Genomic DNA, 25,735 nt, shown 5'->3' with positions numbered 1-25,735 from the left:
TTAAAAAAAAAAAGAATGGATAGTCGGGGAGTTCCCAACATGGTGCATTGGGTTAATGATCTGTCTTGTTTCTGTGGAGGCACCAGTTGGAACCCCTGCTTGGCACAAGTGGGTTAAAGATCCAGTGTTGCTGCAGCTGTGTAATAGGTCACAGTTTCCACTCAGATTCAGTCCCTGGTCCAGGAACTTCCATATGCTACAGGGGCAGGCAAAAAAGAAGAAAAAACTAAAAAGAAGAGCCAAGAGGTAGAAGCAACCCAAATGTCTGTTGATAGATAAATATATAAAGAAGATGTGGTATATACATATGATGGAATATTATTCAGCCTTAAAAGGAAGAAAATCCTGGCACATGCTACCACATGGATGAACCTTGAAGACATTATGCTCAGTGAAATAAGCCCGTCACAAAAAGACAAATGCTATATGACTCCACTTATATAAATATCTAAAATAGTCAGTCACGGAAACAGAGAGTAGAACTGTGGTCATCAGGGACTGGCAGGAGGAGGAAGCAGGGCGTTGTTCAGTGGGAATAGTGTTTCATTCTTGCAAGGTGAAAAAGCTTTGGAGATCTTTTGGATAACAATGTGAGTAGTTAATCTTACTGAACTGTACACTTAAAAACAGTTAAGGAGTTTCCATCATGGCTCAGCAGAAACGAATCTGACTAGTATCCATGAGGACATGGGTTTGATCCCTGGCCTCATTCAGTGGATTAAGGATCTGATGTTGCCATGAGCTGTGGTGTAGGTCGCAGATGCAGCTTGGATCCTGTATTGCTGTGGCTCTGGCCGGCAGCTGTAGTTCTGATTTGGTCTGGGAAGCCTGGGAACTTCCATATGCCTTGGTGCAGCCCTAAAAAGAAAAAAAAGAAAAAGAATAAAATTAAACATTACAAGTATAAATTAGCTTGTAAAAGATAAATAAAATATCTGGAATTGATATTAGTTTTTATTAGAACAAATAGAAAATAGACCAAAAAAACCACCCACAATCAGATGGATTTTCTCCTGTTGCACAGTGGGTTAAGGATCCAGCATTGTCTCTGCCACAGCATGGGTTCGATCCCCAGCTGGGTGCCAGGTTCCTCCAGCGTTACCACAGCTGTGGTGTAGGTCATAGCTGTGGCTTGGATTTGAACCCTGGCCTGGGAACTTCCATATGCTGCAGGTGTGGCTATTAAAGAAAAAAACACCAAAACTAAGGAAATAGAAATATTGATAAAAGCAGAGAAGGAGGGAGTTGCCATTGTGGCTCAGTGGTAATGAATCCGACTAGTATCCATGAGGATGTTGGTTCGATCCCTGGCCTGGATCAGTGGGTTAAGGATCCAGTGTTGCTGTGGATCCAGTGTTGGTGTAGGTTGCAGACGTGGCTCGTATCTGGTGTTGATGTGGCTGTGGTATAGACTGGCAGCTGTAGCTCTGATTGGACCCCTCGCCTGTTAACTTCCACATGCTGCAGGTGGGGCCTAAAAGGAAAAAAAAGTAGAGAAGGAAGTGCTAAGTGTGAATATTGGTTTTGTTAGCCGTGACCACACGTATCTGTGTCTTTTTTTTTTTTTTTTTTTTGGCCGTGCCCACAGCATGTGGAAGTTCCCAGGCCAGGGATCAAATCCTCTCCATAGCAGCCACCAGAGCTGCTGCAGTGGCAATACCAGATCCTTAACCTCCTTCATCACGCAGGAATTCCCATACCTGTATCTATTACAGAAAGAAAATGTAACCCAAGAGTTAAAAATTATCCAGTCCACACACTTTCATTTTGCAGACGAGGAAACTGAGGCCCCCAAAGGGAGAGTGATCCGCCCCTGTCACAACAGAGTAGTCAGCCACATCAGGAGCTCTGTTAAAGTCTCCAAACCACCAGGGCAGCGCTTTTCCAATGTACGGAGCAGCAACTTCTCTCCAAATGCTTACCCTCCTGACCACGCTGAACTTCTGAGATGTGTTATGTTGCAGAGGCCTGGCTGTGTGTTGGGATTCAACCCTCCAGAAGAGGCCCAGATTTGGGGGTGGGGGTAGGGGCTGGTGGGGAAGGATCCTGCAAGGGTGTGGACCCCTCCAGCCTTGTCTTGGAGCTTCAGGTCCCAGTCCCCAGTGGACAGGGTGTTTGAGGTCATTCCTGTCCCCAAATTCTGTACATGACTGTAAGTCTTATGCTTAGACTCTCACTTCTTGGAAAAATGCTTCTTTGCCAAGGAGAGAGTGCCCTCAGGGGAGAGTGAAGCATTTGAGTACATTTAATAGGGTATAAGCCCCAATCTATTTCTCCCCAAAGCAAAAGTTAAACCATCTCTTACTGGAAAGAGGCTGATTCCTTTTATTTTCACACAGTCACTTTAAAAAACTGAAAAAATACTAGTTCTATAGAGACGGAGTTCATAGACCACAAAACTCACTTTTTTTTTACAGTGTATAGTTCCATGGTTATTAGTATATTCAGCATTGGACAATGATCACAATTCACTTTAGGATATTTTCATCGCCTCAAAGAAACTCCACCCCCTTTACAGCCACTTCCCCTCCTTTTTTCCCCAGGGACTGGAAACCACGAGTGACTTTCTGTCTCTATGGATTTGCCTCTTCTGGGCGGGACCATTCTTATGAATGGAATTATCCAATATGTGGTCTCTTTGTGGTCAGCTTCTCTCACTTAACCTAATGTTTTCAAGGTCCCTCTATGTTATTGCATATGTCAGTCCTTCATTCCTTTTTATGGTCAAATAATAATCCATTGTATGGATATCCTTGTATTTATCCACACATCAGCTGATGAACATTTGAATAATTTTCCCCTTTTGGTCATTATGAATAATGCTGCTGTTAACATTTGCATACAAGTATTTTTGTGGACCTGTGTTTTCATTTCAGTTCACCAGGAGTGGAACTGCTGTTTCATATGCGATTCTAGGTTTAGCATTTTGAGGAACTGCCAGATTATTTTTTAGAATGGATGCACCATTTTACACTCTTGCCATCAATGCATGAGACTTTCAATTACTTCGCATCCTCTACAATCTTCATTATTGTCCATCTTTTAAAACTATAGCCATTTTACTGTGTGTTCAGTGGTATCTCATTGTGGATTTTTTCCTTTTTTTTCTTTTTAGGGCCACACCTGCAGCATATGGAAGTTCCCAGACTAGGGGTTGAATCGGAGCTGCAGCTACCAGCCTACACCATAGTCACAGCAACACCAGATCCTTAACCCACTGAGCGAGGCCAGGATCCCTGAATCCTCATGAATACTAGTCGGGGTCCTAACCCATTGGTTTTGATTTGCATTTTCCTAATATCTTTTAATGTTTATATTTTGATTTGTAGATTTTTAAAAATTTAAGTGATTTTTTTCTATTATACCTGGTGTACAGTGTTCTATCAATTTTCTACTGTACAGCAAGGTGACCCAGTCACACTCACACATACATATATGCATTCTTTTTTTAATTTTAAATGATTTGTAGATTTTTTCGCTTTTTATTTTTTTCTCTTAAAATTATTTTCCCTATGATCTGTAGTTTTTTAGGAGAAATATCTATTTAAATCCTTTACCTAGTTTTTTTTTTTTTTAAACTTTATTTTTATTTTTTTTGTCTTTTTGCTATTTCTTTGGGCCGCTCCCATGGCATATGGAGGTTCCCAGGCTAGGGGTTGAATCGGAGCTGTAGCCGCCAGCCTAAGCCAGAGCCACAGCAACACGGGATCTGAGCCGTGTCTTCAACCTACACCACAGCTCATGGCAACGCCGGATCGTTAACCCACTGAGCAAGGGCAGGGACCGAACCCGCAACCTCATGGTTCCTAGTCGGATTCGTTAACCACTGCGCCACAACGGGAACTCCTTTTTTTTTTTTTTTTTTTTTTTTTTTTTTTTGGCTTTTTTACGGCCACACCCATGGCATATGGAGGTTTCCAGGATAGGGGTCAAATCAGAACTACAGCTGCCGGCCTATGCAACAGCCACAGCAATGCCAGATCTGAGCTGCGTTTTCGACCTACATCACAGCTCATGGCAACACCAGATCCTTAACCTATGAGTGAGGCCAAGGATCAAACCTGAAACCTCTTGGTTCCTAGTCAGATTCGTTTCTGTTGCGCCACGATGGGAAATCCATTTACCTGAGTTTTAATAGTTGAGTTATATGTATTCCTTACATATCCTGGCTGCAAGTCAGATATGTGATTTGCAATTATTCTCTCTCAGTCTGTTGATTGTATGTGCCCATTCTGTAGTTGAAAACTCCTTGAACTCTCCCTTTCCTCCACAATAGTTTGGTTGGAGTTTAGTAAGTGAGAAATTATTCCTATCTCTCAGTCTGAAGTGTTGGCAGAGAGATAGGTGGGTTTCAATTACTGAAAGAAGAAACATCCAAAGTCCTCAGTTTTAAAGAACTGACCTCTAATCTGGAAACTTCCATATGCTGCAGGTGTGGCCCTAAAAAACAAAAAATAAAAAATAAAATAGAGGAAGTTCCTGTAGGGGTTCAGTGGTAACAAGCCCGACTAGCCTCCATGAGGATGTGGGTTTGATTCCTGGCCTTGCTCAGTGGGTTAAGGATCTGGCATTGCTGTGAGCTGTGGTGTGGGTCTCAGATGAAGCTTGGATCTGGCATGGCTGTGGCCAGCAGCTACAGCTCCAATTTGACCCCTATCCTGGGAACATCCTTATGCTGCAAGTGCAGCCCTAAAAAGCCAAAAAAAAAAAAAAAAAAAAAAAAAAAGGAATGTATATATGTGTATAAGAAGTCAACTTGCTGTACAGCAGAAATTAGCACAACATTGTAAATCAACTATACTTTAAGAATAATATTAATAATAAAAGACTGTATCTTCCCCCAGGTCCTGTGAGGACAGCAAGACTACCACTGATCCCCTATTAGATTCCAAATCTCACCCACAGACCAGGCTGTGGGTATAAACACCCCAGGGAAGCCTTTCACAGCCACTAGAGGCATAGGAGTCTCTTCCTTCCTGACTCTTTGCACCTTAGTAATATACTCAAGGCCATGGATGACCCTTCTAGAGCTTGCCCATACTCAATCCTCCCTCTCTTCCAGGGACATCTATAAAGTTGTGCTCTCAAGTTCTCTTGCAGTTAAGACAGGGCAGTAGGGGGAGTTCCCTAGTGGTGCAGCAGGCTATGGATCCTGAATTGTCACTGCTGTGGTGCGGGTCTGACCCCTGGCTTGGGAACTTTTGCATGCTGCAGGAGCAGCCAAAAAGGAAAAAGTAAAAGAGAGAGAGAGAGAAAGAAAAAAAGACAGGGCAATGGGCTAGCACTCAACGTGACACGTCTCACTTCTAGGTTAAAGCATTTGATTTCCTGTGTGAAACCCTCTCAGCATGTTATTCCCTGGGGTGTTGACAGTGAGGGCCAGGTGTTCAAGATAGTGATCCTCTGTCGATCAGGTGAATGTGTGGCACAGAGCCTTGGGACTACCCGTGTTAGGTATGGCGCATAGGAATATCTGTGCTATAGAGCCACTGGGAGTACACAGTTGTTTGTTCTTGTGGAACAGTCTAACATAGAGCCTCTACAAAGCACCTTAAAAAATACATACAAACAACATGATCAAAAGGTGCAACAAGGGGAAGAGGAAGAAAGTTTAATATTTCTCTCCTCATCTCTGAAAAACAGGAGTCAATGATTTTCCTTTGTTTATATTTACATTCCATTTCTTAAAAAAAATTTTTTTTGGTCTTTTGTCGTTTTTTAGGGCAGAGGTTCCCAGGTTAGGGGTCAAATTAGAGCTACAGCTGCTGGCCTACATCAGAGCCACAGCAATGCCAGATCCTTATCCCACTGAGCAAGCCAGGGATTGAACCCGAAACCTCATGGTTCCTAGTCAGATTCGTTTCTGCTGTGCCACGACGGGAACTCCTACATTTTATTTCAAATCATATTTCCCCCATTGTTCAATCTTGGTTCTATTTTTAACTTGATTTCATTTTCAACTCCAGTCCTTTTACCTTGACTTCGCTGTTGTTGCTTTTTTTTTTTTTTTTGCTGTGCCCACAGCATGAGAAAATTCTTAGGCCAGGTATCGAATCCATGTTGCAGGCGTGACCTGAGCCACAGCAGTGACAATGCCAGATCCTTTACCTACCACCAGGGAAATTCCTGTTGAATTCTTTAATCTGAATCTTTCTTATTTGGCTGTCTTTCATTTTTTGTTAGCTTTTTCAGCTTTTGTATTTGAATAGATATCTTGACTGTGTATAAAATTCTTTTTTTTTTTTGTTTTTTGTTTTTTGTCTTTTTGTTGTTGTTGCTATTTCTTGGGCCGATCCCGCGGCATATGGAGGTTCCCAGGCTAGGGGTTGAATCGGAGCTGTAGCCACCGGCCTACACCAGAGCCACAGCAACAAGGGATCTGAGCCGCGTCTTCAACCTACACCACAGCTCACGGCAACGCCAGGTTGTTAACCCACTGAGCAAGGGCAGGGATCGAACCCGCAAACTCAAGGTTCCTGGTCGGATTTGTTAACAACTGTGCCACGACGGGAACTCCCTTAAAAAAATTTTATTATAGTTGATTTACAATGTTCTGTCAGTTTCTGTTGTACAGAAAGTGACACAGTTTTACAAATACATACATTCTTTTTCTCACATTATCCTCCATCATGTTCAATCACAAGTGATTAATATAGTTCCCTGCGCTCTAAAGCAGGATCTCATTGCTTATCTACTCCAAATGCAATGGTTTGCATCTACTAACCCCAAACTCCCAGTCCATCCCACTCCCTCCTCCTCCCCCTTGGCAACCATAAGTCTGTTCTCCAAGTCCATGAATTTGTTTCTTTTCTGTGGATAGATTCATTTGTGCCATATATTAGATTACAGATATAAATGATATCATATGGTATTTCTCTTTCTGATTTCACTTAGTATGAGAGTCTCTAGTTCCATCCTTGTTGTTGCAAAAGGCATTATTTTGTTCTTTTTAATGGCTGAGTAGTTTTTCCATTGAGTACATGTACTGCATCTTCTTAATCCATTCACCTGTCTATGGACATTTAGGTTGTTTCCATGTCTTGGCTGTTGTGAATAGTGCTGCTATGAACATAGGGGTGCATGTATCTTTTTGAATGAAAGTTTTGTCTGGATGTATGTCCAGGAGTGTGATTGCTGAATTATATGGTAGTTCTATATTTAGTTTTCTGAGATTCCTCCATACTGTTTCTGTAGTGGTTGTACCAATTTACATTCTCACCAACAGTGTAGGAGGGTTCTCTTTTCTCCACACCTTCTCCAGGATTTGTTATTTGTAGACTTATTAATGGCCATTCTGACAGAATGAGGTGGACCTCATTGCAGTTTTTTTTTTCTTTTTAGGACCACATCCACAGCATATGGAGTTTCCCAGGCTCGGGGTCCAATTGGAGTGGCAGCTTCTGGCCTATGCCATAGCCACAGCAATACAAGATCCGAGCGACCTACACCACAGCTCACAGCAACGCCAGATCCTTAACCCGGTGATCGAGACCAGGGATTGAACCCACATCCTCATGGATCATAGTCAGGTTTGTTACCCACTGAGCCACGAAGGGAACTCCCCTCATTGCAGTTGTGATTTGCATTTCTCTAATTATTAGTGATGCTGAGCATTTTTTTCATGTGCCTGTTGACCATCTGTATGTCTTCTTTGGAGAAATGTCTGTTCAGGTCTTCTGCCTATTTTTCAATTGGGTTGTTGTTTTTTCTGCTGTCAAGTTGTATAAATTGTTTGTATATTTTATCAATTAAGCCCTTGTCAGTTGCATCATTTGAAACTATTTTCTCCCACTTTGCAGACTGTCTTTTTTTTATGATTTCCTTTGCTGTGCAAAAGTTTGCCATTTTGATTAGGTCTCATTGGCTTATTTTTGTTATTATTTCTGCTGGCTTGGGAGACTGACCTAAGAAAACATATGTAAGGTTGATGTCAGAGAATGTTTTGCCTATGTTCTCTTATAGGAGTTTGATGTTGTCATGTTTATTTCTTTAAGTTATTTTGAGTTTATTTTTGTGCATGGTGAGAGGGTGTGTTCTAGTTTCATTGATTTACATGTCTAGTTTTGCTAACACCACTGGCTAAAGAGACTGTCTTTTTCCCATTTTATGTTCTTGCCTCCTTTGTCAAAGATTAATTGACCATGGTGTCTGGGTTTATTTCTGGGTTCTGTTCCATTGGTCTGTATGTCTGTTTTGGTACCAGTACCACACTGTCTTGATTACTGTAGTTTTGTAATATTGTGTGAAGTCTGGGATACAAGATTAACATTGAGAAATCTGTTGCATTTCTGTATACCAACAGCAAAATATTAGAAAAATAATATAAAAATACAATAGCTTTTAAAATCACACCCCAAATATTAAATACCTAGGAATAAACCTGACCAAGGGGGTGAAAGACTTTTATGCTGAGAACCGTTAAACATTAATCAAGGAAATTAAAGAGGATTCAAAGAAATGGAAAAATATTCCATGCTCCTGGACGGGAGGAATTAATATTGTTAAAATGGCCATACTACTTGAGGCAATCTACAGATTCAATAAAATCCCTGTCAAATTACCCATGACATTTTTCATAGAACTATAACAAACAATTCAAAAATTTATATGGAAGACTTCCCATTGTGGTACAGTGGAAAAGCATCTGACTAGTATCCATGAGGATGCAGGTTCAATCCCTGTCCTTGCTTAGTGGGTCGGGGATCTGGCATTGCCAGGAGCTGTGTGTAGGCCACAGATGGGGCTCAGATCTCGTGTTGCTGTTGCTGTGGCGTAAGCTGGCAGCTGCAGCTCTGATTCGACCCCTAGCTTGGGAACTTCCATATGCCGTGGGTGCAGCCCTAAAAAGCAAAAACAAACAGACAAAAACCCCCAACAATTTATATGGAACCACAAAAGACCCAGAATTGCCAAAGCAATCCTGAAGAAAAAAACCAAGCAGAAGGCGTCATCTAATTTTAGAACATTTTTATTGCTCCAAAGAGAAATCTCCCATCCATTAGCCATCAGCCCATCCATTCCCATCACTCCCCTTCTCTCCTCCCTCCAGTCCCTAGCAACCATTGATCTATGATGGATTTGCCTATTCTGGACATTTCATATGCATACAGAATGATGCAGCGTGTGGTCTTTTGTGTCTGGCTTCTTTCACTTAGCATGTTTTCAAGGTTTCTCTGTGTGGGGCATGTATCAGTCCCATTTTATGGCCAATAATATTCCGCTATAAGAATGGACACATGGCATTTTGTTTGTCATTCACCAGCTGATGGATATGTGAGTTGTTTCTACTTTTAGGCTCTCATAAATAATGCTGTTATGATATGCATGTACAAATTTTTGTGTAAACCTATCTTTCAGTTCTTTTGGTTGTACACCTAGGAGTGGAATTGCTGGATCACATGTAACACTGTTTAATATTTTGTTCAACTGCCAGAATGTTTTCTAAGTGGCTGCACCATTTTACGTTCCAACTTGTAATATATGAGAGTTCCAATTGCTCCACGTTGTGGACAGTACTTGTTTTTGTCATTTATAGTAGTAATCCTAAAGTGTGTACATTTTTGTCTTAATTTTATTGCAAAACTAGTGATGTTAAGCATTTTTTTTTTCATGTGCTTACTGGCCATTTATGTATTTTATTTATTTATTTATTTATTTTGCTTTTTAGGGCCACACCTGCGGCATATGGAGGTTCCCAGGCTAGGGGTGGAATCAGAGCTGCAGCTGCTGGCCTACATCACAGCCAAAGCAACACCAGATCTGAGCCTGTCTTCGACCTACACCACCACTCATGGCAACGCCGGATCCTTAATCCACTGAGTGAGGCCAGGGATCAAACCTTCGTCCTCATGGATGCTAGTCAGGCTCATTTCCGCTAAGCCATAATAGGAACTCCTACGTATTTTTGAATAAATGTTTATTCAAATCTCTTGCCCATTTAAAAAAATGGGTTATGGAGTTCCTGTTGTGGCACAGCGGAAATGAATCTGACTAGTATCCATGAGCATGCGGGTTCCATTCCTGGCCTCACTCAGTGGGTTGGGGATCTGGCGTTGCCATGATCTGTGGTGTAGGTTGCAGACCTGGCTCGGCTCTGGTGTTGCTGTGGCTGTGGTGTAGGCTGGCAGCTGTAGCTCTGATTGGAACCCTAGCTTGGGAAATTCCATATGCTGCAGGCGTGGGCCTAAAAAATCAATCAATCAATAAAATAAAATAAAATTTAAAAAGTGGGTTATTACTATTGAGTCTTAAGAGATTTTTTAATTCAATGAATTTTATTATATTTAATTGTACAACCATCAACCTAATTTTATAACATGTAAGCGTTCTTTAAATTGTCTAGATACAAGTCCCTTAGCATATACAAGATTTACAAATATATTCTCCCATTCTGGGAATTTCCTTTTCACTTTCTTGATGGTATTGATTGAAGTACAAAAGTTTTAAATTTTGATAAAGTTCAAATAATCAATTCTTAAATTTTCACTTGTGCATTTATTATTATAAGAGATTATTGCCTAACTCAATGTACTTACTATGTTTTCTTCTCAGAGTTCTATACTTTTAGCTCTTACATACATGTTTTTGAGGTATTTTGATTCAATTTTTGCATATAACATGAGGTGAAGACCCAAAAGCATTCTTTTTTTTTTTTAATTTTAATTGTAGGTTTTTGTTGTTTGTTTTTTGTCTTTTTAGGGCTGCACCGGAGGCATATGGAGGTTCCCAGGCTAGGGGTCTAATCAGAGCTAAAACTTCAGGCCTACACCACAGCCACAGCAACCTGGGATCCAAGCTGAGTCTTCGACCTACACCACAACTCACGGACCTTAACCCACTGAGCAGGGCCAGGGATAGAACCCGTGTCCTCATGGATACTAGTCAGTTTCATCAACCACTGAGCCGTGACGGGAACTCCCAAAAGCATTCTTTTGCATGTAGATATCCACATGCCCTAGTATCATTTGTTGAAAACCTTATTTTTCCCCATTGTATTGTCTTCACATGGAGGCTTCGTTTTCTTTCTTTCTGAGGCTCAGATTTGTCAGTACTGATAACACAAGGTTCTTAACCACTGAGGCACCAGGGAAACCTGGAGGCTTCTTTATGTCTGGATGTCTGCAGGATTTTTGTCATCTTTCTTTTGGCTGCAGAATGCAGTAGCTTGATGTGGGGTTGGGGCCTCAGTTCCCAGACCAGGGAATGAACCCAGGACACGGCAGTAAAAGCATTGAATTCTAACCATTAGACCACCAGGGAATTCCTAAGGATTTTTTACATTTAAGGTTCAGAAATGTAAGCAGAAAGGGTCTTTATGGCAATTGTTCTGTATCACTTTTTTCTTTTTCCTGTTCCTATGCTATTTAGGTAGGTTCATCTCATGGAAAACTATATTGCATGCTAAGAGGGTTTTTTTTTTTTTCAAAAAGAATTAACACCTCTTCTAAAATTCAGTAAGTTTTTTTTGTATTTAAATTAATAAAACATTAATTTTTTTATTACTCAAATGAATTTATCACATCTGTAGTTGTATAATGATCATAACAATCTGATTTCACAGGATTTCCATCCCACAGCCCAGGCACATCCCCCCACCCCCCAAAACTTATTTATTTTTATAGCCACATCTGTGGAATATGGAAGTTCCCAGGCCAGTGACTGAATCTGAGCCACAGCTGTTACCTAAGCTGCAGCTGAAGCATCATGGGATCCTTTAACCCACTGTGCTGGGCTGGGGATTGAGCCTGCACCCCTGTCAGGACCGAAGCCACTGAAGTCTTGTTCTTTTTTTTCAGGGCCACAGGTGCAGCATATGGAAGTTGCCAAGCTAGGGGTAGAATCAGAGATACAGCTGCCGCCCTACACCACAGCTACAGCAATACGGGATCCGAGCCACATCTTCGACGTACACCACAGATTACGGCAAAGCCAGATCCTTAACCCACTAAGAAAGGCCAGAGATCGAACTTGAGTCTCCATGGATACTAGTTGGGTTCATTACTGCTGAGCCACTGTGGGAAGTCCTGCAGTCTTATTCTTAACCCACTGTGCCATGGGGGAAATTTCTAAAGTTAATAAAATTTAATGCTCTTTATATTTTAAAAATAGCCAGTGTGGCACAATCCATTCTATAAAATGATTTCTGCCCTTATCTTGATTCTCTCTCCCCCCATCACAGAGTAATATCCAGAACTATGATCACTGTTAACATCGATTTTTTTTTCTAAGTGGTAGAACTTCAGGAGATACACTAATTTTTTCTTTGTACCTCTCTGAGTGGATTAATTTTTTAATAATGAGAATATATAATTTTTATTTATTTATTTTTTGCTCTTTAGGGCTGCACCCGCGGCATACGGAAGTTCCCAGGCTAGGGGTTGAATTGGAGTTTCAGCTGCTGGCCTATGCTGCAGCCCGTGACATGCTCCATCCTTAACACACTGAGTGAGGCCAGGGATCAAATTTGCATCCTGATCGATAATGCATCAAGTCCTTAAGGGGAACTCCCTAAAACTGTATTAACTATAGTCACCTTATTATATATTACATCCCCAGGATTTATCTTTATTTATTTTTTATAATAGCTGAATCTGTGGCAACTGAAATTTCCCAGGCCAGGGATTGAATCCAAGCTGTAGTTGCACTGCCAGATCATTTAACCCATTGTGCCAGGCTGGGGATCAAACCTGCACCTCTGCAGAAACCCAAGCCTCTGCAGTGGGTTTCTTAACACACTGTGCCACAGCAGGAACCCAAAGGACTTATTTTTGTCTTTTTTAGGGCTGCACCCACGGCATATGGAAGTTCCCAGGCTAGGGGTTGAATCAGAGCTGTTGCCACCGGCCTATGCCACAGCCACAGCAACACCAGATCCGAGCCATCTGCAACCTACACCACAGCTCACGGCAACACTGGATCCTTAACCCACTGAGCGAGGCCAGGGATCGAACCCACAACCTCATGGTTCTTAGTTGGATTCGTTTCTGCTGCGCCACGACAGGAACTCCTCAGAGGACTTTTAACTTCTGCACACTTTTTTAACCCCCTTCACCCAATTTCCCTTCCTCCAACACTTGACTAATTTCTTGACTAGAGATTCCTTATCTCTGACTAAAGTAGCTAAATATTCATCAGTTTCTCAATACTGGCCCTTTGAAACTACTTTAAAGGCTTTGCACAGAATATTCCATTTAATCTCCTCATCAACACCTCAGAAATAGAAACTATTATTATCCCAGTTTAACAGATGTGACAGTTGAGGCTTGGTGATGTTAATTAGCTTTCCAGTGGGTAACTGAAGAAATGCAGGAAAACTTGGTGCCTTTGTTGCCCTCCACTTCTCTCTCCAAGGCCCATGAAGAATTCCCAGGACACTTACAGATTTTTAAATTACTCAATGAATTTTATTACATTTATAGTTGTACAACGATCATCATGACCCAATTTTATAGCATTTCCATCGCAAACTCCCAGCCCATTCCCCCACCCCCCAACCTGTTTCCTTTGGAAACCCTAAGTTTTTCAAAGTCTGTGAGTCAGTATCCAGGACACTATGGTTAAGTGGAAATCATGTAGTGGGGTGTTTGAGACCCGAGCCTTGGGCTCTGGCATGTTCTCAGTCCTCTTGCTTGGTTTTTCTTTCCCCTGTACCCTGCCTTTCAGCTGTGTCATTTCTTGCTTTTCCCATTTCCTGCAGTCCCCCATTTATCCTTTACAATGCACAGGATTTCTCCCTGATGCATTCTATTTCCAATCTACCTACTTTTTAATCTGCCCACATTCATTTGGTTCAATGTTTGTCTCTCCTATCAGACTATCCATTCCTGGAAGGCAGAGACTGCATGATGCATCTTTCCACTCCCATAGTGTCACTTGGGGCTTAATAAATATTTGGTCAATTCCATTTTGAGACTTAGTTCTATTGTTAACCTCATTCTGTCACTATCTTAGGATGATTTCCTTCTCTAAACCCTGACAGCACTTTCATTTTGTGCACCTGATTTACCCCCTTAGCAATGCTGCTGCCTATTGCTTTTTTTTTTTTAATGTACACAGTCTACAATAAAACAGTTGGAGAAGTACAAACGTGCTTTATTCTATCTGTCCTTAATCTTAGACCTAAGCCTTGTTCACAGGAGAAACTCAAGACACGGAGTTCCCATTGTGGCGCAGTGGAAACTAGGAACCATAAGGTTGTGTGTTCGATCCCTGGCCTCGCTCAGTGGGTTAAGGATCTGGCGGTGCCGTGGGCTGTGGTGTAGGTTGCAGACATGGCTAGGATCTGGCTTTGCTGTGGCTGTAGCGTCAGCCGGCAGCTGTAGCTCCGATTCAACCCCTAGCCTGGGAACTCCCATATGCTGTGGATGCGGCTCTAAAAAGCAAAAAAAAAAAAAAAAAAAGCAATTCAAATTATAATAGCATCAAAAAGAACAAAATACTTAGCAAGGTAAAATGGTATAACTGCTATGGAAAATATTTTGGTGGCTCCTCAGAATGCTAAACCCAGAATTATCATATGATTCAGAAATTCCACTTCTGGGAGTTTCCTTGTGGCACAGTGGTTAAGAATATGGTGTCACTGCAGTGGCTTTGGTCGATGCTGCGGTGCAGGTTCCACCTCTGTCCTGGGAACTTTCACATGCTATAGGCATACCAGAAAAAAAAAACAAAAAAAACAAAAAATAAAAAACAAAGCACCCAAACCAGAAATTTCACTTTTAGATATATATCCAAAGGAAATGAAACCAGGAACTTAAACAGACACTTACATGCTAATTTTTGTTACGGTATTATTATTATTATTTTTTTAGTACCACACCTAAGGCACATGGAAGTTCCCAGGCTAGGGGTGAAGTGGAGCTGCAGCTGCTGGCCTACGCCACAGCCACGCGACCCCAGATCCAAGCCACATTTGCGACCTATGCCACAGCCCATGGCGATGTCAGATCCTTAACCCACTGAGCAAGGCCAGGATTGAACCCACATCCTCATGGGTACTAGTCAGGTTCTTAACCCGCTGAGCCACAGTGGGAACTCTTCACACCTCACAATTTCAAAACTTACTGCAGTTTCAGTGAACAGGACAGTGTGGTAGTGGCCTGAGTTTGGTCAATGGAATAGAACTGAGAATCAAGACATAAGCCTTTACAAATACAACTAACTTGTCTTTCACAAGTTACCAGGACAATTCAATGGTGAAAGAATAGTCTTCACCAAATGATGGTGGGACTACTGGCTTGGTACATGCAAAAGAATGAAGTTGGGCCCCCTACTTCACATCAGATGCAAAAATTAATTCAAAGGAGATTAAACTCCTAAAGTAGAATAATGGCTTCAGGGTGCAGGGCTTGTTTTGGGGGCAACATTGATTGTGGTGATTGGTACACAACCCTGGGAATACAGTCATTGAATTTCATATTTCAAGTGGGTGAATTGTATGTTACATGGGTTATATCTCAATTGATATTTTAAAAAGTGATACGAGGAGTTCCCTGGTGGCCTAGTGGTTAAGGATCTAGCATTGTCACTGCTGAGGCTCAGGTCACTGCCATGGTGCCAGTTTGATCTTTGGCCCAGGAAGTTCCACATGCCATGGGCACAAACCAAAAAAGAAAGAAACAAAAGAATCATATAAATACTCTTCCCACAGACATGGAAAGAATAATAAAGGAATACTATTAACAACTTTATGCCCACAGATTGAATAACTTAGATGAAATGCTCCAATTTCCTTTTTTTTACCTATGCCTGTACCCTGTGGAAGTTCTCAGGTCACGGATTGAATCTGTGCTAGTCTAATTTCTTCAAAGACAGAAACTACCAAAACTCACACAATAAGGGATAGAAAGACAATCTGAATAGACTTATGTCTCTTTAAACAATTAGGTTGAGGTGCTCCCATTGTGGGTCTATGGTTAACGAACCTGATCAGCATCCATGAGGATGTGGGTTCGATTCCTGGCCTTGCTCAGTGGGTTAAGGATCTGGCGTTGCCATGAGCTGTGGTGCAGGTCACAGATGTGGTTCGGATCTGGCATTGTCGTGGCTGTGGCATAGGTTGGCGGGTAGAGCTCCAATTGGACTCCTAGCCTGGGAAACTCCATATGCCACGGGTGCAGCTCTAAAAAGCAAAAAAAATAAAAATAAAAAAATAGAAAGGTTGATAATAATTTTCCCCCAAATAAAGTACCAGGTCCAGATGTTTTCACTGTTGAATTTGACCAACATTTAAAGAAGAAATTGTGCTAATTTTCTACAATCTCCTCCTAAAAAGAGAATAGAGAGAGCATTCCCTAACTCATTCTATGAGGCCAACATTACCAAGACACTGAAACCAGACAAAGGCATGTACAGCAAACAAGCCACAAACCAGCATATCTCATGAACATAGATGCAACTGAATCTATGGCAAATTGAATCTAACAATGTGTAAAAAGAATTATATACCATAACCAAGTGGGGTTTATTCCAAGTATGCTGGTTTGACTGACTGGATCAATAGCACAAAATTAATGTAATCTAAGATACCAACATGCTTAAGAAGAAAACTCATATGATCATATTAGTGGTGCGGAAAAACATTCAACAAAATCCACCCTTCATTCTGTGGCTGAAAATTCTCAGCAAACTTGGAAGAGGGGAGAAATTCAACTTGAGAAAAAACATTTACCAAACTCCCCTACAGTTCACATCACACTTAATGGTGATAAACTAGACACTCTACCACTAAGACTGGGAACAAGGCAAAGATATCCACTCTTATCACTTCTACTCAACACCTTAATGGAAGGCCTATCCAGTGCAATAGGAAAAGGAAATAAAATGAATACAGATTAAGGAAGAAGAAATAGGAGTTCCCTTGTGGCTCAGTGGTTAACAAATCCGATCAGGAACCATGAGGTTGGGGGTTCGATCCCTGGCCTTGCTCAGTGGATTAAGGATTTGGCATTGCCATGAGCTGTGGTGTAGGTCACAGACGCAGCTTGAATCTGGTGTTGCTGTGGCTGTGGCTGTGGCCAGTGGCTACAGCTCTGATTAGACCCTTAGTCTGGGAATCTCCAAATGCTGCAGGAGTGGCCCTAGAAAAGGCAAAAAGACAAAAAAAAAAAAAAAGACAGAAAAAAAAGAAGAAATAAAACTGTATTTGTTCAGATGGAATTACTGCTTATGTAAAAAGTCATGAAGAATCGACTAAAAAACTCTTGTGAATGTAGCAACATCACAGCACATAGGTTAGTAGTATATAAATGTGGACTGATTTCCCATAGACCACCAGGGAACAATTAGAATTTGAAATAAAAAACACAGTACCACTTATAATAGCAAATACATAAATATGAAATATTTAGGTATAAATCTAATGAAATATGTATAGGCTGTATATGAGGAAAACTACAAAACTGATGAAAGAAAATGAAGATCTAAATAAATGAAGAGACAGTCCCTGTTCACAGACTAGAACATGAAATGTTACTAAGACGTCAATTCCTTCCCAACTTGATCTATAGATTTAAGTAATCCCAATCAAAATTTCAGGAGGCTGTTTTGTAGATATTAACAGATTCTAAGCTTTAGATGAAAAGATGAAAGACCTAGAATAACCAACACAACACTGAAGAACAAAGTTAGAGAACTGATACTGCTCAACTTCAAAATTTACATAAAGCTAGAGATCGAAACAGAGGGATACTGGACATAGAGACAGACTTGGCATTGCCAAGGGAGAGAAGGCTCATGGAGAGGTGAAGTGGGAGGCTGAGGTTAGCAGATGTAAGCTATTTATATACAGAATGGATAAATAACAAGGTCCTAATGTATAGCACAGGCAATTTTATATTCTATATCCTATGATAAACTATAATGGAAAAGAATATAAAAATTAAAAAAATATATACATATATATGTATAACTGAATCACTGTGCTGTATAGCAGAAATTAGTACAATACTGTAAATCAACTATATATTAAAATATATAGACAATTTAATTTTTTTTGCTTTTTAGGGCTGCACCTGTGGCACATGGAGGTTCCCAGGCTAGGGGTCAAATCAGAGCTGTAGCTGCCGGCCTACACCACAGCTGCAGCAACACCAAATCCAAGCAGCATCTGCAACTTGCACCATAGCTCATGGCAATGCCAGATCCTTAACCCACTGAGCAAGGCCAAGGATCGAACCTGCAACTTCATGGTTCCTAGTCAGATTCATTTCCCTTGCGCCACGATGGGAACTCCTAGACAATTTAATATTTAGGGGAAAAAAAAAAAAACCCAGAGTGATATTGGCAAAAGAACAGAAAATTACGTCAATGGGGACAGAACACAGAGCCCAGAAATATGCTTCCACATAAACATTCAGCTGATCTCCGACAAGGGGGCAAAGGCAATTTAATTAAGAATAGTCTTTTCAATAAATACTGCTGAACAATTGGATATCCATGCCCCCCCCCAAAAAACAAATAAAAACCGAAACGTTTACATGGCTCTTACAACTTTCACAAAAATTATCTCAAACTGGATCATTAAAGCCTAAATGTAAAACACAAAACCATGAAACTACTATAACAAAACACAGGAGAAAATCTAGGTGACCTTGGATTTGATAATATCTTTAAATATAATCCAAAAGCACAATTATTAAAGAAAAAAACTGATGTTGTACTTTACTAAAATTAAAAGCTTCTCTCAAAAAGACACTATTTATTAAGTAAATGAAAAGACAGGCCACAGACAGGGAGAAAATGTTTGCAAAACACATATCTGAAGAAGAGCGGATATCCAAAATATACAAAGAACTCTTAAAACTCAATCAGAAAACAAACAAATTAAATAAAATATGGGCAAAGATCTGAACAAATACCTCATCAAAACCATATAAAGGACTTCCTGTTGTGGCTCAGTGGTAACGAACCCTACCAGTATCCATGAGGATGTGGGTCTGATCCCTGGCCTCACTCAGTGGGCCAAGGATCTGGTGTTGCTGTGGCTGTGGCGTAGGCCAGTAGCTGCAGCTCTGATTTGACCCCTAGCCTGGGAACTTTCATATGTCGTGGGTGCAGCCCTAAAAAGCAACCCCCCTAAAAAAACAAAGCCCAAAAAACAAAACAGAAAAACATATGAAGAAGTTCCCTTGTGGCACAGTTAACAATCCGGTGTTGTCACTGCTGTGGCTCCAGTTGCTGGTGTGGTGTGGATTCGATTCTTGGCCCAGGAACTTGCACATGCCGTAGACATTGCCAAAAAAAAAAAAAAAAAAAAAGATTAAAAGTGTGATTAAAAAAACAAGATATAAAGATGGCAAATGAACATTTGAAAAAATGTTTAACATCATGTCGTTAGGGAACTTCGAATGAAAACAATTAGATACGACTATAGGGAGTTCCCATCATGGCTCAGGGGTTAACAAACCCAGCTAGCATCCATGCGGACGAGGGTTTGATCCCTGACCCTGCTGAATGGGTTAAGGATCCAGCGTTGCCATGAGCAGGTGCAGCTTGGATCCTGCGTTGCTGTGCCCGTGGCGTAGGCAGTAGCTACAGCTCCAGTTTGACCCCTAGCCTGGGAACTTCCATATGCCTCAACTGCGGTCCTAAAAAAACAAAAAACAAAATAAAACTAATCCATAAGGGACAGTAGATCAGTGTTTACCTTGGTGGGGTGGTGATGGGAGGGCAGAGCTGGATTGACTACAGAGGAGCACTCTTCCTGGTTTACAGCAACATTTTATATCTTTATATGCATGTTAATCACAATGTCAAACCCCATAAAACTGTACATTTAAGATTTAGGTATCTTACTCTCTGTAATTATACCACAATGAAATTGACTACGGGGCGGGGTGGGGGGAGAGTCAAGACGGTTGATTATTTTAGGGGAGGTAGAAGGTTGTCAGTAGATTGGAGCTGTTACGGGTTTTCTGAGGTGACTGGCAAAGTTCTATTTCTTAGCCTGGGGAGCCATTTCAAAATTGTTCTTAAGGGAGTTCCCATCATGGCTCAGTGGAAACGAATCTGACTAGTATTCATGAAGATGCAGGTTTGATCCCTGGCCTCGCTCAGTGGGTTAAGGATCCAGCATTGCTGTGAGCTGTGGTATAGGTCAAAGATGTGGCTTGGACCCTGTGTTGCTGTGGCTGTGGCGTAGGTTGGTGGCTACAGTTCCCATATGACCCTTAGCCTGGGAACCTCCATGTGCCACAGGTGTGGACCTAAAAAGACCAAAAAAAAAAAAAAATTGTTCTTAAGAACTTACAAAGTTGCATTTTTGTTTCATGTACTCTTCTGTATCTGTGCTGTATCTTACAAGAAAAAAAGTATAAAAACTTACATTCTTTTAAAGATATCCATTTTACCACAGGTTGGGTTGGATGGACTATATAAAAAAATTGTGTGATTCTATATTACTATGATAATCACTGAAAAAAATACTCTCAGACATTTAATGATCTTTTGAAATATCCAGGTTTTAAACCACTATATGAAAGATTTCCTAGACCAAGCAGATCAATTTCCCCCACCCCCCAGATTTATGTATCTTTGGTTTTCTACTGTAAAGAACAGAATCCAAATTAAAGTCTTTTTCTTGTGTGTGACTTTTTAGGGCCACACCTGTGGCACATGGAAATTCACAGGCTAGGGGTCCAATCAGAGCTACAGCTGCCGACCTACACCACAGCTCACAGCAATGCCGGATCTTGAACCTACTGAGTGAGGCCAGGGATCCAACATGCATCCTCATGGATACTAGTTGGGTTTGGTTTGTTTCTGCTGAGCCACAATGGGAAATCAAGCTTTTTTTTTTTTTTTTTACTAAATTAAATTTAATTGTATTTCTTTTAAGGGCTGTACCTATATAGCACATGGCAGTTCCTAAGCTAGGTTTGAAACGGAGCTGCAGCTTCCAGCCTACATCAAAGCCGCAGCAATGCCAGACTGAGCCGCATCTGTGACCTACACTGCAGCTTGTGGCAACAATCAATCCTTAACCCACTAAAGTCAGAAATCGAACTTACATCCTCACCAACATTATGTCGGGTTCTTAACCCACTGAGCTTCAGTGGGAACGCCAACAAGCTGTTATTTTTTTTTGTCTTTTATCTTTTTAGGTCCGCTCCCGTGGCATATGGAGATTCCCAGGCTAGGGGTCTAATCTAGCTTTAGCCACCGTCCTGCACCAGAGCCACAGCAACGCCAGATCCGAGTCACATCTGTGACCTACACCACAGCTCAAGGCAACACCAGATCCTTAACCCACTGAGCCTGGCCAGGGATCAAACCCGCAACCTCGTGGTTCCTAGTCGGATTCGTTTCCACTGCGCCACAACGGGAACTCCTCCAACAAGCTGTTCTTAAATAACGCTGTATATGTAGATAGGATTTATCTCCCCCTCCCCCATCCATCCTTTCCCAACTTTTTTTTTTTTTTAAGGGCTGCACCCACAGCATATGGAGGTTCCCAGGCTAGGGGTCATGTCGGAGCTACAGCCCTGGCCCATGCCATAGCCACAGCAATGCCAGATCTGAGCCGTCTCTGCGACCTATACGACAGCTCATGGCAATGCCAGATCCTTAACCATTGAGCAAGACCAGGGATTGAACCCACCACCTCACGGTTACTAGTTGGATTCGTTTCCACTGTGCCACAACAGAAACTCCCATTCTTTCCCAATTTCTGATCATACTATCCTCACAACGTGAGGGAAGACAGAAAACACTTCTGTTCTAACCTGCACTGACATCAACACTAGCACTGACAAACTTCCTTTGACCGGAGTTACTGAAGTTTTGTTTAAACAGAGGGAAGAACTCCTTTAGAGAGAACAGGCCTGTAGTGTAGGATCCCAAATGTCTGGGTCTGTCCTTCACGTGCCAGCACACCACGTGCCATTGGGTCATATGCACAGCTGAGAAATGGAGGCAAAGCATCCCTGTTCTCGCAGTCACACTATACTGGCATCTAGTACACAATCAGGAGCACCTTCAAGTTCAAATATTCCAGTGCAGCAGCATTGATGGTGCCGAGGATTTGTTTAGCTTGGGCTATGCCATCCCTACAGCCTAACAGGACAAAGGCTGAGGGCTTGCTTTGCTTCCCTCTTCCCCAATCCTACAACCAGTGAGAGTTCATCTTTCCCCTTTGAGGAAGGCTGTTCAGGAGAGCCAGAACACGGGTCCCAGAGACTGGATCAGAATCGGAACAGATTCCTGTCTCAAGTCTGTTCAGGTTAAGGCAAAAAGCCAGCCTGGGCTACCTTATCATTAAAGCTAGTTCACAGGGAGCAATAGCAGGCCTGTAAAGAAAACCTACTCTCCTCAAGTTTCACTCCCATTACCACAGCCTTAAGTGTCCTATACTATGACCAATTTATATCTGCCATGGGAGACAATACAACCAAAGGCCAACAGACTTCACCATTGTGACATCTTCAAAATACCAGGGCAAATGGAACTCCACATGGAACAGCACAACCACAACAGAGAAGACTCAACAATGAATGAGAAACTACAGCAGGGTAAAGAACTGAGTGAAGCTCAGATAGTGATGAACTTTATAAAAAGATGCAAACTGCTTATGTACAAAAACCTCTTTGAGTCTTTTATTGACGTTTGGAGATGTGCGGTACAGACAATTAACAGCATCACACCAGCTACAGAAGTACAGGTAACCAAGAATGTACTTCAGAACAAGGATCTCAGAGCATCTTGGTGCTGTTGCCTGCTCTGAACCTCCACAAAAACCCAACTCTGACACACGCAGGACAGACAATATAACAAGTTCACTTTGAAATGGTTCGTTAAAAAAAAAATGGTTAAGAATTGATAGTTCCAACCCTTTAGAGCGAGATGTGGCAGGTCTCTTGGTGCCATGGCACTGCTTTAGAAGGCCAGCGTGGGCATCTGAAGGTCAGACAGAGGGAGAACCGAATGGGGTGAGGGGAAGAGGTTGGATTTTCAGTGTAGGGAGAGAATGGATGGTCCGGGCAGATACTTTCAGTCCAGGCTCAGTATGGGTCCGGCGGGAATCCATCAGATAAATACAGTTTAGCAACTGGAAGGCGGAAAAGTGCCAGCCAGTTATTTGTGTCACTGATTCCAAGTGGGAGACACTGAGGCATCAGGAGTCACGGATGACACAGTACATGGAGAAGGAGACGCCTGGAGGAAAGACTGGAGGCCACTGTGCCAGATCAGCTCTGACCCTTCTGTGTCTCTGGATGCTATGGGTCCCTCTGCTTGCACGGGTGAATTAAAGAACGCTTCCTTTATTTCAATGTTCCACTTTGAAAATAAACACGGCCCTCCCCCCACCCCCAACGTCATTCTTCATAAATTCTGTTTCCAAAGACCTGATTTGGGGTCTAGACTTTTTCCTTCCGCTTCAATTTTGACACCTTCTTGACAGTCCCATTCTTGTTGAGAAGCTTCAGGACCCGATCTTTATGATCTAAAACCTTAAGCATGGAGTCTCTGGCCTCACTGATTTGATCCATCACAAGTTTACACCTCTGCATATTTCCCTGCAACAAAAGACACGTAGTCAATCAGTGTCTTCAAGACAATTTGGCTTTTAAAGAACTTCTCATCTTTGGGTGAAGCCATTTTGAGGCTTTCACATAGAAAAAAGGCCTTAGTATTTCCTCCTCTTCTTTATTTTTTGTCTTCTTAGGGCCGCACCCACGGCATATGGAGGTTCCCAGGCTAGGGGTCAAATTGGAGCTACAGCTGCCGGCCTATGCCAAAGCCATACTAGATCCAAGCCGAGTCTGTGACCTACACCACAGCTTACAGGAATGCCAGATCCTTAACCCACTGAGCGAGGCCAGGGATCAAACCCGGAACCTCAGGCTTCCTAGTCAGATTTGTTTCCACTGTGCCATGACAGGAACTCCAATAAGTTTTTACTAAAGGTATTAGTGGACAGAAGTGGGAGAAGTAAGAAGAGAAAAGGGCCCTTTCAAACCTGTATTAGTTCATTTATTCGGTGTAAATCATCATCAGTTGCTGCTTTTTTCTTTGGGATAATCCCTTCCTGTAGATTGGTGAGTCGTTCATAAACATCGTGTTCTAGATTCGTCTGCAACAAACAAGAGGGAGGGCATCATGACCTTGGGGATGCTTTTCTTTGTCAAACTTGGGCAAACAACCCACATTGAATCACCTGTGTAAACTGGTATAAGATCTGTTTGGGTGATAAAATTTTCCCCCAATGAGTAAGGTACAGTACAATAAAGAAAACTCATCAACAACTTGTTATAATTCAGAGTCCATCCTCCCAGATAACTTTTAAATACTGCCCTTATTACAGTTCCTCTGAAAAACAAGTCTTGTAAGTTTCATAGAAATCTGCTTTAATGAAAGACAAAAACCAGTCATGGCACCACATCTTAAAAAAATACTCATAAAAGACATTGTTTTTCAGATTACTGCTACTCTAGATGAAAGACTCTGTGAGATTATTATTTTCATCACCTCCTCTTTACCTTGTTGAAGGAAGGCTTCCGACCCTGGGGTGATGGAAATGGCCGAACACATAACACACTGGACAGCTGGGATCAACAGCAGTTTACTAGTCAATATACTCTCAGCCTAGGGGCAGACACCGCACACCCCACAGGGCCACATGCGGGATGCACTCCATGAACGGGCAGGGAATACAGTGCACAAGCAGGCGCTGGAGTAGGCAGGCTTTGTAGTATTAAGAGGGAGCATTTATTTGAATAAGCTGGCAGAGAACTGAAGCCCACTATTCAGGGAGAAGTAGGAACTGTGCCTGGTCCCCACGATAAGGAGCAGACTGAGGAGGAGGGGCTTACAGTTCAGCTATTTGAGGCTCCCTCTGTTTCAGATGTCACAGCAGCACATAAAACTAAACCTTCATTGTAGGTCTTACATTATAGTTGTTCAGTATATTTTGGTTATGGAGACCAAAACTAAGATATATCGAGATTACAATTACATCCCATGGAATAGACACAGTAATTATATTACATGGCACATATAAAAATTTCACCATGACCCACGTTAACTGGAAATGCTTCAGTCAATCACTCAAAAGAAAATGCTCTATGAACTGAGGTGTCTCCAGCAAGACGTAGCAACCGCTAAAGAGCCACCTACCAGCTGCAGCAATTGGGCGGCACAGAGGTGGACTTTCCAGCCTTGGGCACGACAGGATACTCCTTTCTGATTAGCTATTTCCTGCAGCATAGCTTTCTTCTCCTCTGGAAGCATAAAAAAAAGCATATTTTAGTATTTTTTCTTGGCCATGCCCACAGCATGCAGAAATTCCTGGGCCAGGGACCAAATCTGCACCATAGGGGTGGCAATGCCGCATCCTTAACCTGCTAGGCTACCAGGGAACTCCCTGTGAAGTTTTAACATTACTGTTTGTTTTAACTAAGACTTAAAATATTTTTTCACATTACATAGGTAATTCAGAAACATTAAAAAACCCCACTCTTATTTATTAAAAAAATAATTTTGACAAATCTCTATTTGTCAAAAATGATACAATGTACAATGTACAACACCAAGGCTGAACTCTAATGTAAATGATGACCTTTGTGCTTTTTTAAAAACAGGGGTTCCTGAGCTAGGGGCTGAATTGAGGTGCAGCTGCCGGCCTATGCCACAGCCCTGGCAATGCTGGATGGAGCCACACCTGTGATGTACACCACAGCTCACGGCAACGCTGGATCCTTAACACACTGAGTGAGGCCAGGGATGGAACCTGCATCCT

The 25,735-nt window shown here is 41.8% G+C and overlaps 1 protein-coding gene across 11 annotated transcripts in view; it reads right to left on the bottom strand.

Moving 5' to 3' along the window:
* Positions 22,566-25,735, bottom strand: part of SAP130 (Sin3A associated protein 130) — a 96,413-nt gene continuing 93,243 nt past the window's right edge. For all 11 annotated transcript variants that reach the window (XM_021076320.1, XM_021076323.1, XM_021076322.1 and 8 more), the window contains 3 exons: positions 25,114-25,217; positions 23,957-24,070; positions 22,566-23,513 (listed from right to left, as the gene is read on the bottom strand). In XM_021076320.1, the coding sequence (XP_020931979.1) occupies positions 23,355-23,513; positions 23,957-24,070; positions 25,114-25,217 (377 nt within the window). In that variant the 3' untranslated portion in view covers positions 22,566-23,354. The remainder of the gene's footprint in view (positions 23,514-23,956; positions 24,071-25,113; positions 25,218-25,735) is intronic.

Source organism: Sus scrofa, chromosome 15, assembly GCF_000003025.6.
Source record: "Sus scrofa isolate TJ Tabasco breed Duroc chromosome 15, Sscrofa11.1, whole genome shotgun sequence".
Lineage (NCBI taxonomy): Eukaryota > Metazoa > Chordata > Mammalia > Artiodactyla > Suidae > Sus > Sus scrofa.
The sequence above is the reverse complement of the archived record's forward strand: the minus strand, read 5'-3'. Positions and strand labels throughout refer to the sequence as shown.